General features: G+C 38.3%; 1 protein-coding gene across 2 annotated transcripts in view; it reads right to left on the bottom strand.

The window, feature by feature from the left end:
* Positions 1-16,120, bottom strand: part of rftn1b (raftlin, lipid raft linker 1b) — an 84,315-nt gene that overhangs the window by 38,982 nt on the left and 29,213 nt on the right. For both annotated transcript variants that reach the window (XM_077576757.1, XM_077576758.1), the window contains exon 3: positions 4,065-4,242. In XM_077576757.1, the coding sequence (XP_077432883.1) occupies positions 4,065-4,242 (178 nt within the window). The remainder of the gene's footprint in view (positions 1-4,064; positions 4,243-16,120) is intronic.

Here is a 16,120-nt window from a genome sequence, read left to right as displayed (position 1 = left end):
ACGCCCTTGTGCTCTGTTTGTCGTCGTCCAGGGAGCCATACGCGCTATAGTTTACACACACACACACACACACACGCACTAACATAATGGCGCGTTTTAAAATCTGTTCTCATGTTACTTTGCAAAAAAGAAGAAGCAATGAAAGATGAAATGAAAAGCTTTTAGCATGAACACGCCACCGGATTGGGTGTGTGTGGGGTGGGGGGGGGGGGGGTCGGGGCAGGGGGGTCCATTTTGTCAGCCATGCGCTGAGAGTCGTGAAAATGGTTCCTTAGAGACAATCTAGGCATCAAGAGCGCTAATGCGGCGTAATTTGATTTGGGCAGAAAAAGGTTGAGACCGCATCCGACAGCGCATCCGGCATCGAGACCACGACAGTACATTCTTCTTCTGCTGTGTTTGATTTTGCCACCGGGGGCAGTATAATGCAAAGAAAAACCATTAAGACTTTTGCAACTGCTGTTAAGTTACTCATTAAACTGTTGTGATACCAGTCACTTTTTGCAGAGGATAAAGAATACATGCCTATGAGTCATGTTATATTGTCTGTCAACATGTTTGTTCAAATATTAACATCGCCAACATCGCCGGTGGTTCTTATAATGGCCTATAAGGCAAAGATATGCGTTTTTTTTTTTTTAACAAAGTTAATACGCAATTACCAATTCTCTTTATGTTTCGTTTGACAGAAAACTTCAACTGGGATAGGCACTTAACAGCTTGAAGCCTCTCACTATTTTGAAAAACTCTTAACTCTTAACACTCCCAGCCATTTTCACTGAAGCAACCCCCTTCACTCCCGGCTGCTTTACTGGCTTTTGACCGATTTTTTTCCTTCCAAGTGTAAATATTAGCCGACTCTAAAACTCAGTCTATTTGGTCCTCCCACACCAAAGAGTCTTTCTCTGCGTACTCTGACTCCCTCTCACATTTAAAAAACATGCATATTTTTGGCTCATTGAAGACTAAATTGTCCATGTGGTGGACTGAGAGGGGGGAAAAAAAGTGCAGGAATGAGGGGGAGAAAAAGGAAAGAGAGTGGGGGGGGGGTAATTGGGAGTTAGGGAAAAGAGGGAGAAAAGGGGAGGAGAAGTGAGCGATGGAGTGACTCAATCTGGAGGAGGAGCACAGGGAGGCGAGGTGATGGGAGTCGGGGGGGTTGGAGGAGGAGGAGGAGCCATAGAGAGGGGGTCGGGGATTTGGGAGGGAGAGTTGGGTCTGGAATACATAAACATTTTTCAAATCTTACAAGAGGTTTTATCTGTGACAGACACATAGAGATAAAAAAAAATCAGGCTCAGGTCATCATATACTGTGTGTGGTCTGCTCCCATCGACTCAACAAGAATGTAGGACCAAAACGGCCACAATTAAAAATAAATAAATGACTAAAAGCGAAAAATAAAAACAGATATAAAAATATAATTAAAAAATTCAATACAAAAAATAAATATAAATGGAAATAAAAACAACTATATATATATATATATATATATATATATATAGTTGTCTCTTGTTTATGGAGGACCAAAACTGAACTGCCAACATTAAAAATAAATAAATAAAAAATAAGATAAAAAATTAAATCCCCCCAAATAAATATAAAATATAAATGGAAAAAAAAATTATATATATATACTGTATATATATATTAATTTTTTTAAATTTCCATTTATATATTTTTATTTCCATTTATATTTATTTTTGGGGATTACATTTTTTAATCTTATTTTTATTTATTTTTTTTTCATTTTGGCAGTTCAGTTTTGGTCCTCCATAAACAAGAGACAACTATATATATATATATATATATATATATATATTTTTTTTTAAACACATAACATAAACAAAAAAATGCCACAGAGTTCGGGAGGCAGCGGAGGAGCAACTTAGCGTGGAAGACGAAATAAGGGAGTCGGGAAGCAATTGGTAGAAATGGAGTCAAGGAAGGGCGGTAGCGTGTAAGCAAAGAGAAGGGAGTGACCAAGTGAGGTCAAGGGAGCCAAAAGAATGAGGGAGTGACTGACACGGAGGCAACTCGCAGACACAAGCGTTTGTTTGTCTTTGCATCCTGAGGGCGCTGATGCTCAAAATGGCAGCGCGGCACCCGCGGTGCGAACTCTTGTCTTGGCGCATCACCAGCTCCGCCCGCTTAGGCCTCTTGACAGGCGTCCAGCGGGCGGCGACGGGAGCCTCCTGCTGAGTCGACACACCTGATGACTCCCCCCCCAACATTCACGTCGCGTTAACGTGACCGATGTTGATGTTTGCTGTTCATGGACGCTTTCGATATGCAAGCGTACCCGAGCGGACATTTCTGTGACATCACTTCCTGTGAGATAAGTGGACATTTAACATAAAAGCTTTTTCTCTCCTGCAACAGCCGACGACCGGGCTATATAAAAAGACTCCCGGCGGAGAAGTCGACTCCCTCCGGTGCCTTTCTTCTTCTTCTTCTCCTCCTTCTTTTTCCTTCCTGCTTTCCTTCCAGCCGTCCATGCGTGGCCTCAATCCATCGCTATGACAACACAGCGTGCCACAGAACATTGCTTCACATTTTCACCTGTTTGTGAGTCGTTTCATGCCGGCCGCTCACCTCTATTGCTCTGTAGTGGGGACCTCATTATCCCCCCCCAGTCCCCCCCCCCCCCCAAATCTCCCACATCTACGTCTTCTTCTCGCAATCAACCGATGAATACTTCCCATCAGCCTTTGCCTGCTCAACTGCAACCTCGCCACATCGCTGCCTAATGGAACATCGGGGGATTTGACAGTTGACATTTCATATGTTTCTGATGCCAGGCGGGGGTGTCGGCGGGGGTGTCGGCGGGGACAATTTGCCGCCCATGTCAGTCAAGCGGAATGTACAACTTGCTTGTCTTGTTTTCGAGCTGCTTATATTTTGTGCTTTCACACAAGAAAAACACATTTTAGGTCACTTTTTTTCCACTAATGTAGATGTGATTTTTTTTTTGTAAAATTATTTAAAATTTTATTTTTAAATAATATGGTGCCCATCTCAACAAATTCCAAATTAAAGTAAAAAATTAAATAAAATTAATAATAAAAACAAAAATGACTGATCATTAAATTTTCTCTCGAATAAAAAATTTGCAAACTTGACATGGATCAATTCGAGATATTTAAATATGCAAGAGAAGAACAAGGCAATTTATTATTATTATTTACATTTTACATCTTTTTTTCCAGCTATCTTTCGACTTTAAAACACGCAAGTCGTATTTGTCAATTATAGTACTGTTTTTTAAAATAACAATGTTAAATTACTTTTATTTTCAACTTCAATGTCAGAACGTATTACCTCAAAGTACTAGTTACGTTTTTCCCTTTTTCTTTTTAAAATAAAGGTGATGTTTTACAAGGGGGTGATTCAATACCATGTCTGCTTTTCTTCCCAACAACACACGCAGTATAAAATGATTGTAAATAGCATTATTTGAGGTATTATGAACATATTTGACTATTTTTCAATATTTAAAAGTAAAAAATCGATGTCATTAAAAATGGTTTTATTTAATATTTATCTATTTATTTATTCATCCATCCATCAATCCATTGCCTGAACCGCTTATCTTATATTATTTTAGATCTTGAGCTGAATTTGCGGCCGCCCATATCGTCCAGAAAGGACTCCTGATAAAGTTCTGTCGTTTTGTGTACTAAATTACATCAAAAGTGAACTTACTTCAGACTTTATAATTCAAGAAAAACTGCATAAAATGAGCTTGTTAAGTAACAGGTCTCACAAGACGATACTCCATTTCGAAAATACTTTTTGGGTTTTTTATTTATGGCTGGTAATTAATCTTTAATCCCCCCCCCATCAAGTCCCTCATGAGAACCCAGAGTTCTCTGCGATTCCTTCTTTCCTGGTTCTAAATCTTGCATTTTACGCTACTGATCAAGACCACCCAGAACTCACTCAATAGCGCCCCCTGGAAGTCAGCACATGCCTATCCGGAAAATTGGACAGGAGGTCGGCCATTTGGGGTGAGGGTTAGGGTTCGTTAATGAGCGCGTAACTATAACAAGGTGCGCACGTACCCATCGTTGATCTGGACCAGGATGGCGCGGTAGAGTTGGTGTTGCGGGCTGTTGGACTCGGGGCCGCAGGGGTGGATGAACGGGTGGATGGCGGCCAGCAGGAAGCCCTGCTGGTAAAGCTCCTGCAACTGCTCCGGCAGCTCTCGCACCGACGACAGACGCAAGGTGGACGTCCCACCTGAGACACACCAACAGAGAGGATGAAATTAACCATTTTTGGAGGAATTTCCTTTTCTTAAAAAAAAAAGAAAAAAAGAGTAGAGTTCAATTGTTCATCGCTGTCATGGGCGCCGCATGGCAGCAAAGTTTGATGTGCCACCATAAAACAAGAAACTATAATTACTATACTCATTTTTGTTCATTAATATGCACAACAATAAAAAAAAAAAATCATCACATTACTGAAGGAGAACTGATGAAAGACGTAAACGTATTTGGCTGACATTCTTGAGCTGCAGCTGCAGCATCAGTTAACTATAATTAAAACTGTCCTACAAAAAAAAAAAAAGATAAATAAAAGATCTGACGATTTGCAATTCAGATAGCAAAGTGATTAAGAATTCACTTCAGGTTGGTTTTGCTAAATTAGCCTCGGCGCTCCAGACCTAATCGGAGGAGATCAAAATCCAATCAGCGCTGATTGCTGACGCCGCAACGTGCTCGTCGGCGCGGCGGTCCGACGGCAGTAGCGTTAGCGGTGGCTAACGAGCCGCAATCAGCCCGCGTTGTTAAATAAAAACGCATTAGCCGCTCAGCCTCGGAGAGCTCCTCTTTAGCTAAGAATCGCTAAAATCGTCTTCGCCTCAAGTCAAAGTAAGGTCGAAGGGAGGCCATTGCTAATGTCTTGGCGGAGAACTCTGCAATGGATTGTGGGTAACATTTAGAGCGGTGATTCCCAACCACAGTGCCACGAGAGATTGCCGCAGTCAATGAACCAATTTGACTTCATTAGTCCCAAAATGATTTTTACATATACTCACAGTCAAAAGGTCAGTTAATATAAAGAGGTCCAGATCTCAAAGTGAGTAAATAAAATGGGAGGAGATTGTGATTTCCGTATACACTAGATCACATTTTTCAGACATTTTTGGTGGGCTGTGAGAAAATAATAAATTCCCATCACTTCATTTTATTCATTCAGAATTTCTCATTTCTTTCAAAGAAAGGATGATTTAGTCATTTGCTCACAGAAAACCAAAAAAAGTTATATTTTAAATACTGTCATGGTCCCAATAACGTATTTATCTGTTTTTTAATAGGGGGTTTTATGCAAGAAGTTTTATGCGGAAGGCTTTGATGCAGCCTCTGATCTGAAGAGGTCGCTTAAAAGTCATGTTGGATTCAGTTTTAGCAAACTTAACTCTGGCAAACCCAAAAACGTATAAATACGTTTTTTTTTTTTTTTTTTTTTTGGGGTGCCAGAGCGTACAGAGGGCTTTGATACAGCTTCGGACATGAAAAGTTTGCTTAAAGCAATGGTAGTTATAACAAAAAACGGCCAGCAGGCGTCAGTAGAGTATAAGAGATCAACCAGGGCCATGTTGCGACAAGCTCTTTTTGCCAGTGTTTTCAACAGGTTTGTGAATAATGATGAAACCTAGCTATACTCTAATGCTAATTGCTGCAAAACGGAAACATATAGAAACATATCTTTGTTTCCTGATGAAAGAAGAGACTCTAATCTTTCTTTTGGTAGGTTCCATGTTTTTATGTTGCTTCAGTGAAAATGGCTGTGAGTGAATGAGTTAATTGCCAAGCCCTAATTGGAACACAATATAAATCCTACAACAATACCTTGGCCATTTATTTATCGATTTATTATCCCACATCAATAAAGTCCTTGATCTGACATTGAGTCAACCCAACGTTTGAAGAAGGTTGAAAATGTTGTCTGCTGGCGAGGTGGCAAAAGTGCACATCTGACATCCCAGAATGTCCTCCCAAGAAGCAAAGTATTATGGAAGCACTGACAGAAGAAGGATGATGTCCTCAGGGGGCGTAAGTGAGCGCCCGTCTAAAAATACCCCCCCCCACCCCCACCCCAATTTCTCAATCACAGTGTTCTACTGCACCACAATGCTGCCGCTTTGGAAACTAACAGGCGTGAAGGAATTAACACAAAGAAATAGGCCGCTATGGAAAATGACTGAAATATACCCCCACTCCTCCATTTCCATCTTCCTGCACCACTGGCGCATTAATCCTTCTGTGATCCCTAATTTGGTTTTCTTGCCTTTGGTGCGAGAAGAACTCCTGGTGGAGGGAAGCGAGAACGAGGATCAGAGCAGGAAGTGAAAAGCTGAGAAGAGTAAATAAGGAGTACTTTCAATTAGCTGCGGAAACACAGCCGCGGGCCACTTCTTCCCCTTGTGGGCGCTAATCACTCTGGGAGTCGCTATTAATCCCGTCTTTTAAAAACACACACGCTATATTTCATCATCGCAGATCACACGGGCTCCGCCAAAGTGCAATTTCTGGATTCGGTGCTTGACAACCAACATGAAAGCCGACGTGTCGGCCATGTAGGCAACCTTGCCAATGTTTTTCCACAGAAAAATCAAACGTTCATGATAGTGTTCGCCCGGATATTGGCAATTCGCTGTTAGCTAATTTACCTATTCACCTGATATCATCATCTGTATTATTGTATTAATAAAGGAATAACAATGTGTTATATAATATTTGTATTTTATTGTATTATTATTATTATTGCTATTATTAATTACTATTATTATATCGATGTTAGGAGTAAATAAATTATCTCTCCTTCCTAGCCTTTTTTAAACATGTGTAACCTAAGTTGAGTTTTATTTTTGATTAGATTTTAATGGCATGGTTTGCTTGAAAAAAATATTTCATATTAATCAATCAAAAACCCTATTCACAGATATATATATATATATATATATATATATATATATATATTTTATTTATTTATTTATTTATTTATTCATTCATTTATTTATTTTTTAATTAATTAATTAATTTATTTATTATTATTATTATTATTTTTGTCCTTCGTAATTAACTGAAAATCTCACCTATTCACAGTTTTTGTACTCAGGCCATAGCTATATCTAATTCCAAATCTTGTGGAATCTTGGTACCTACACTCTAAAATAACCCAATTTGGGTAAAGTTGACCCAACTTTCTTGGTTGTTTTTTTGCACAAATTAACCTTAAAATGTGGATTGTTTTGTATACAGAAACCCCTAAATAAAATAGTTCAGTACAAAACAACCCCCAAAACTGGGTCATTTGCTACAAAACAACCAGAATGTTGGGTCAAACTGATCCAAGTAGTGGATCGGTTCATTTTTGACCCAAATTGGGTTATTTTTAACACAACTTTTTTTTCTTTTTTCTTTTTATAGTGTAAGACCTACATTATGTTGAAGTGAGTGGAGGAGCTTCATATAGTCAAGCCAGTCAATTTCAGGCGGTCATGTTAGAACCCTTAAAATATATATCATATATATATATATAATTATTATTATTATTATTATTATTTTGTCCAATAACATGTCAACGGTTGGCAAAAAGCCAGCCAAAGAATAAAGAAAGGTAAAACATAAAACTACTCGCATTATCCAGATTACAGCAGGTAAAATAGTAATACTGAATTTTATTAGTATCAAAATGAATGGTGTGTAGTGCATTACCACCAACTCTGTACAAGCTATCAACAAAAAAGCCGACATGAAAAACAGGACGTGCCTGCCATTTTTTGTGCATCTAGCATGCAAAGTAAACAAAGTGGCGTTATGACAAATAACAGCAAAAATAGACGCTTTTCTGTCTGACAGGCAACAAATTGGTTTTCCGTGAAATTGTGTTAGCGCAGAGTCAGACAGGAGCATTAAACACAGCATGGCTTGAGGGGTGGGGGTGGGTGGGGTGGGGGGGGTTGTTTATATGGATGTACCACGAGGACGGCGTCGCAAGCCTCGGGGCTCGGATTCCGAATGGCTGATGGAGTGAGAGCTCCTAATCAAAGATGGCAGCAAACAATCTAAGAAGGAAATTGGACCTGGAGGTGGCGTGACGCCACCCGCCGCGTTTGTCTGCACTGATATTACGTACTGTGACATTGTTGTTTATGTTGACATTCACTTCAGATGCTGTGTTGGGTGTGTATATCCAAATTCCAGGTTAAGATGATAGTGATTTTAAAGTATTGGGTCATACCAATGCTAGATACCAAATTCTCTGTTCACGAGCGGTTCGGTTGCGCTGGTAAGAAACAAACATCCATTAACAGTGTTGACGATGAAAACAATGAACAATACATGCGGTGTGAATATTCATAGTGCGTGCATCCCAAAATAAATATTATGCAAATGTGTAAAAAGAACATCTGCTCGGTGTATCTGCCGGCAGGCGCACAAGCGAGTCACGGTGGTCTGCCACAGTGTGAATTGCATACTGTATGTATGCAAACCCATTTACACCCCGAAGACCCCCGAGGCGGTCGGGAGCAGGTCGGCAGCAGGTGGCCACTGCCGACTTCCCAGCAAACATTTTCAAAACAACTCCTACAATATGAATTGGCGGAGAGCAAAATGAACCGCCTGCTGAAATGTGCAGGAGCAGGTCAATGTTAATGCTCTCGAAACTAGAGATGGCAAAATGAAGCCTCATGAAGCCTCATGAAGCACTTTTACTATTTTTTTTACTCCTCTAGATGGTGCTCTTGGTTCAACTATAAAGGCTAGTGCAATGAAAATGTATTACATTTCCACTGCCTTTTTAAACCAATAGTGCCATCTAGAGGAGTCAAAAAATATCACAAGTGCTTCATGAGGCTTCATTTTCCCATCACGACTCGAAACCCTCATTTGAAACCCCAAACAAGGCTCTAATCTCTCGTTTGAAATTCTAAACTCAGGCTTAAAACCCTCATTTGAAATACTTTGAAATAATAATATATAATAAATATATAATATTATATATATATATATATATATATATATATATATATATATATATATATATATATATATATAAAATATATAATAATAATAATAATAATTAAAAATAATACTTAAAAACCATTGTCTTGAATCTTAACATTGATTTAAAACCGTAACCCTGAATTGAGATTCTAATTTAAAACAAACCTTGATTTGAAATCCTAATTTGGAAAAGGAAACGCTAAGTCCAGTTAAAATTACTAATTACAAATCCCTAAAACAGATTTGAAACCCTAATTCGAAATTCTTACTCTGGTTGGAAACTAAAAGCCAATTTGGAAAATCTAACCCATGCTTGAATTTCAAATTTAAGACACTAACACTGGCTTTGAGCCATAATTTGAAACCCTTACCCTTGTTTGAAACCATAATTTAAAACAACAAACAAGACTTGAAACTGTCATTTAAAACCCAAACCTTGTCATAAACCCTTCATTTGAAACCCAAATATTGGCTGAAATTATAACATTAAACCTTGTTTGGAACTCAAATCCAGGGTTGAAGCCCTGTGCTAAACCTGGTTTGAAAATATACCCTAACTTGAAACCTTAACCCAGTCTTAAAATCCCTGAATTTAAACCCTAACCTTGCTTTAAAACCCTAAATTGAAATCTTAAACAAGGCTCGACACCCCAACAGCTGTAACTCTTATTTGAAACCAAATGCCAGGATGGAAAGCTTAATTTGAAAACATAAACTAGGCTTGAAAACCTAACCTTGTTTTAAAGCCCCGATTTGAAACATTAACTTTGGTTTGAAACCCTAAACAAGGCCTGTACTCAAACTCACTTGAAACCCTAATTTGAAACACATCCAGTAACAAGTCAATGATGAAACATGTTTAATGTTTTAACACAGAAAGGATTAAAAACTAAACGAGAACCTCATTAAGCCGAACACACACACACAAAAAAAAATCCGTATTTCTTTTCTTGTCCCTGAGGATAAATTCCACTCAATCAAGAGCGTCAGCGCTCCCTTTTAATTAACTCTCACAGATTGTTGTCTCATGTCAAAGCAAGAATCGCATTGATTTTGTCATTCTTGTTCTGAGGTAGACGTTTATTGATCAGGAACCTTATCGGGCAGCTTCAAACATCACTGAAGGTCTTTTGACGCCATGACAACAAAAGCCCACTCCTCATTTTTAATGACATCTGATCCCTCCAAGATTAGTCTGATAAACTTGAAAAGATAACGACTTCAAACCTGAACTTTAAACCATGAGCCAAAACGGAAACCCAAACTTGAAACACTAACTCTGGCTTGTATCCTTAATCTGAAACCCTAATTTGAAATGTGATGCCTGACGTGAAAACCCCAATTTGATAGCCCCAACCCTAGTTTGAAACCCCTCATTTGAAACTCTAAACCATATTTCAATCCCTAATTTGGAGCCCCAACCCTTGTTTGAACCCAAAGCCAGGATTGAAACACTAAACCTTGTCCTGATAGTCCAATTTGATATCTTAATAATAATTAACTAGTAACGAATAACTAAATAAAATAACAGAAACACGCATTTGAAAAGTCTGAAACCCCGAAATAACAAAACAAAAATAAAAATAAAAAATAAATAAAAATTAATTCATGAAATAAACTAAAAACAAAAATGCTTTAAAAAAAAAAAACTAACTGAAACTACATTTTAGTTCAAGCTAAAGCTAACTATAATTATAGCGTGAATTTTCATATTTGTCAGTTAATATTATACATGAGGTTTCATGATACACTTTAAATATATTTATTTCATTTTGTATACAAGAAATAAGTTTTTGGGGAATTGTAGTTGCTACACAATACATATACATTGTCATCTTTTTTTTATTTTTTATCTTGCACTTGACAAACGCTCCACATATTAAAAAAACTAAAACTAATATTAAAATCAATACAAACGAAAATAAAACAAAACCTTTCAGAATATACAAACGAATTGAAACGACCAAACTAAAGCAAACAAAATAAGAACTTTAATGAAAAATCAAAAAGTATTATAACCTTGCACATGCCGACCGAATCGATTTTGTTCAGGGATCTTTCTACTTTGTCGAAGCGAGAACCCTACGATATAAAACCGACTCTCTCACCATCGAGAAATGAATCAATTATAACTGGAGGTGGCAGAAGAAATGTAACAATAAGCAGCGCATTTCATCCTCAAAAGCGAGAAAGTCAGACAATCGGCGTTAGATCAAATCGACTTTGACGCCTCGCTTGTGCCAGGCCGCCGTCACTCAGCAGGTTTAAAAATAGATGAGTAAATATGAAATTAATATTCACACGCACGACGCCTCCGGGAGAGACATTTGCATGCGCTGAGAAAAATCGGCTGGCATCCATTAGCCGCCCCGCTGCCACCAAAAATGAAGACAGGCTGCAGGTCCGACGTGTGTTTGTTTTAGACGCACATGGGACACACATTTGGGTTTCAAATGAAGGTTAGGGTTTCAAATTTGGGTTTTAAACCTCAGTTAGGCATTCAAATGAAGGTTAGGCTTTCAGCCTGGGTTTGGCTTCCAAACTAAGGTAAGTGTTAGGGTTAGAGATTTGGGTTTCAAGCTAGGGTTTCAAATCAGGGTTTCAGGACAGGTTTGGGCCTTCAAATAAGGTTTCTAAGACCAGTTTAAGTATTCAAAATACGTCAGAATTTAGATTTCAAAGCAGAAAAAGATTATGATTGTAAACCAGGAGTAGGGTTTGAAAGCCTGGGTTAGGCTTCCAAACTAAGGTAGTGTTAGGGTTAGAGATTTGGGTTTCAAGCTAGGGTTTCAAATCAGGGTTTCAGGACAGGTTTGGGCCTTCAAATAAGGTTTTTAAGACCAGTTTAAGTATTCGAAATACGTCAGAATTTAGATTTCAAAGCAGAAAAAGATTACGATTTTAAACCAGGAGTAGGGTTTGAAAGCCTGGGTTAGGCTTTCACACTTAAATTAGAGATTAAAAATTACAATTATAATTTAAAACTAGGGTTAAATTAGTTAGGGTTAAGGTTGGGTTTTAAAAGAGGATTAGGTATCAAATTCCGGTTTCAAGGCAGAGTCTGAGTTTCAAAGTAGGGTTTTAAGACGTGAATGAAGTTCCAAAGTGTTTTTTTTTTAATTATAAAATACCGTTTTTGGGTTTCAATTTCAGAATTAAAAAAAGGGGTTCAAGAAAGGGTTAATTTGTCAAGATATGGTATTAACTAGTATTAGGGTTTCAAGACTAAATGAAGGTTTCAAATTATGGTTTTAAACTGTGTCAGGATTTCAAATAAAGGTTTCGAGAAAAGGTTAGGGCTCCAAGTTAGACTTTCAAGTCTGGGCTAGGATTCAAAAGTAGGGTTTCAAGACAGGATTTTAAATTGGTATTAGTGTTTCAATGATGTTCGGTTTTCAAAGTAGGTTTTTGAGACGGAATAGGTAGGGTTTCAAAATAGAGCCTCAATAGAGTGTTGAAGTAAGCTTTCAAGACAGGGTTGACAACGCTTCACATCTGTCATCCAAATTAGAATTAGGGTTTCAAATGTAGAGTTTTAAGACATGTTTCAAGTTAAGACATGGTTGGAGTGTGAAATGAGGGTTTCAAGCCTGGATTAGTTTTCAAAGTAGGGTTTCAAAAACAATTTTACAGCTCTAATACGAAACCTACTGTATGTGCCATTATTTCAAGTAAGTACCGTAATACATCGCGTAAGCGGGCACACGAATATTGAATGCCGCGCTGCTTATAAACATGTGCGCCCGCATCAAGTCGTGGCTGTAATTGGCACTTCACACTCGACTTTTCTACCCGTGAAGTCGCCGTCTTGTTCTTCAGTGGCCAATTAAAAGCGGTTCTCAGACCTACGGGGACCTCCGCAGGTGGCCCCTTTTGCCGTCATTAGCCCCCGAAAACATGGAGGCCGTCCTCACCCTCACCTCCCATTAGATTGCTTTACGTTCCCCTCCTTCTTCTTCTTCCACATCTTTCCTCCTTTACTCACTGTGGGGGACCCGCAGCTTCTGTCTTTGCCACTCCAAAGCCCCCCGTGGACTCTCTTCACTGCAACACTGCTGCTGCTCTACAAAAATCTGGTGGTGTTTTGAAGCCAGCAGGAGGATTTCAAAGCAAAGCTTTCAAAACAGGGTTGGACCTTTCAAATTAGTGTCTCGAGATGACAGGGTTAGGGTTTCAAAGTCAGGTTTGAGTTGAGGGTTTCAAGGGTTAGCGTTAATTAAGGTTAGGGTTACTTTGGTTTCAAATCAGGGATTAAGGTGTAAAATGGAGGTTTCACATCTTAGTTATAAATTAAGGCCTAGGTTATGGTTTGAAATTTGGGTTAGGGTTTCAAAAAGGGTTGAAATTGAAGATTAAGGATTTAAGATTGGTTCTGATTTTTAAGCCCCAGTTATAGTTCAAAATAGGGTTTCAAGACATGTTTGGGGTTTCAAAGTCAGGTTTGAGTTGAGGGTTTCAAGGGTTAGGGTTAAGGTTAGGGTTAGTTTGGTTTCAAATTAGGGATTAAGGTGTAAAATGGAGGTTTCACATTTTAGTTTTAAATTAAGGCCTAGGTTATGGTTTTAAATTTGGGTTAGGGTTTCAAATTAGTGTTTCAAAAAGGGTTGCAATTGAAGATTGGGGATTTAAGATTGGTTCAGATTTTTAAACCTCAGTTATAGTTCAAAATAGGGTTTCAAGACATGTTTGGGGTTTCAAAGTCAGGTTTGAGTTGAGGGTTTCAAGGGTTAGTGTTAAGGTTGGGTTGGGTTAGCTTGGTTTCAAATCAGGGATTAAGGTGTAAAATGGAGGTTTCACATTTTAGTTATAAATTAAACCCTAGGTTATGGTTTTAAATTTGGGTTAGGGTTTCAAATTAGTGTTTCAAAAAGCGTTGCAATTGAAGATTGGTTCAGATTTTTCAACCTCAGTTATAGTTCAAAATAGGGTTTCAAGCCATGTTTGGGGTTTCAAAATCAGGTTTGAGATGAGGGTTTCAAGGGTTAGGGTTAGTTTGGTTTCAAATCAGGGATTAAGGTGTAAAATGGAGGTTTCACATTTTAGTTATAAATTAAGCCCTAAGTTATGGTTTTAAATTTGGGTTAGGGTTTCAAATTGGGTTAGGGTTTCAAATTGGGTTAGGGTTTCAAATTAGTGTTTTAAAAAGGGTTGCAATTGAAGATTGGGGATTTAAGATTGGTTCAGATTTTTAAACCTCAGTTATAGTTCAAAATAGGGTTTCAAGACATGTTTGGGGTTTCAAAGTCAGGTTTGAGTTGAGGGTTTCAAGGGTTAGTGTTAAGGTTGGGTTGGGTTAGCTTGGTTTCAAATCAGGGATTAAGGTGTAAAATGGAGGTTTCACATTTTAGTTATAAATTAAACCCTAGGTTATGGTTTTAAATTTGGGTTAGGGTTTCAAATTAGTGTTTCAAAAAGCGTTGCAATTGAAGATTGGTTCAGATTTTTCAACCTCAGTTATAGTTCAAAATAGGGTTTCAAGCCATGTTTGGGGTTTCAAAATCAGGTTTGAGATGAGGGTTTCAAGGGTTAGGGTTAGTTTGGTTTCAAATCAGGGATTAAGGTGTAAAATGGAGGTTTCACATTTTAGTTATAAATTAAGCCCTAAGTTATGGTTTTAAATTTGGGTTAGGGTTTCAAATTGGGTTAGGGTTTCAAATTAGTGTTTTAAAAAGGGTTGCAATTGAAGATTGGGGATTTAAGATTGGTTCAGATTTTTAAACCTCAGTTATAGTTCAAAATAGGGTTTCAAGACATGTTTGGGGTTTCAAAGTAGGGTTTAAATTTAGGCTTTCAAATAAGTGTTTCAATACAGATTTAAGATTAAACTAGGGTTTGAAGACAGGGTTACGGTTGCAGGCTTCAATAAAAACTCAGGGTTTTAAATTAGGGTTTCAAACTAGGGTTATATTTAATGTTTAAAAAAAAAAACAAGAGGTTTTATTTATTTTATTACTTTTTTTTTGCATTAAAAAAGACCAAAGTAGAGATGGTAACATCTTCATCAGCCACGTTCTTACACACTTCCTCGATAGTGACGCTATGCACAGTAAATCCTGACATTAATCTCCAGAGTACTCCAACACTGAGCATCTCGCAGGCAGGTCGTCTGTCTGTCTGTCTTTCTGTCTTTCTGTCTATCAGTCCCTCTGTGAGAAGTTCCCAGGTGACATGTTGCATTTGTCTCCCTTCGCTTAGGAAGCCGCGAAACAGGCAGGCAGTCGCGACAGCCGCTTCGGCACTGACATTTCAAGCGCCGCGCTGGAGGAATGTCAAGTGAAAGTCAAAACACTTCCTCAGACGCTTTGTCACATGAAAGGCGAGAGTCACTCATCCCATGTCTTCAACAATCCTCCAGGCCCGGCGTTTCCCAACCTTTACTGGGGCAAGGCACGTATATTTTCCATCAGTAAAATCTCACATTTTCTTCCATGATATTTTAGTGCAATATTCACAATGTACAGAAACATTGAAACATTAAAAGCCATTTCTCGAATACAAGAATGAAAAGTCAAGGTAGGAATTTGCCCTCTTCTCAAATTCTTACATTTTTCAAAGTTGCCCCATTTTAATGTTTCAGATCCTCAAACAAATGTAAATATCCAAATGTAGTTTTGAAATTGTGATTTAGCTACCAGGCCAAATGTGGAAAAAGTTCTTGCCAAAACCTAATAACTGGTTGGGCCGATCTCAGCAGCAAGAACTGAACTGAAGTCAAGCATTTTCTATAACTGGCAACGAGACTTTCACATCTTTGTGGAAATAATTGGAGCCACTTTTCCTTGCAGAATGGCTTGATTTCCGCGACACTGGAGGGCTTTCGAGCATGAACGGCCTTTTAAAGGTCAATCGGATCCAGCTTCAGAAACCAAGCGCACTTCAGCTTGAGGTCATGAACTGATGGCGGGACAACAAACATTCTCCCTCGGGATTTTCAGGTAAAGACCAGAATTTACGGTTCCATAAATCACAGCAAGTCGTCCAGGTCCTGAACTACCAAAGCAACCCCAGATCATCACACTACCGCTAACATGTTGATGAAATAGTAGAATAGTATTCCAAAAGTTTTGCGAATCAGTCATATTTTTTTTTTCTTTTTCAAA

The sequence above is a fragment of the Vanacampus margaritifer genome, chromosome 9, assembly GCF_051991255.1.
Source record: "Vanacampus margaritifer isolate UIUO_Vmar chromosome 9, RoL_Vmar_1.0, whole genome shotgun sequence".
Classification (NCBI taxonomy): Eukaryota; Metazoa; Chordata; class Actinopteri; order Syngnathiformes; family Syngnathidae; genus Vanacampus; species Vanacampus margaritifer.
This window is presented reverse-complemented; position numbering and strand designations above follow the sequence as displayed.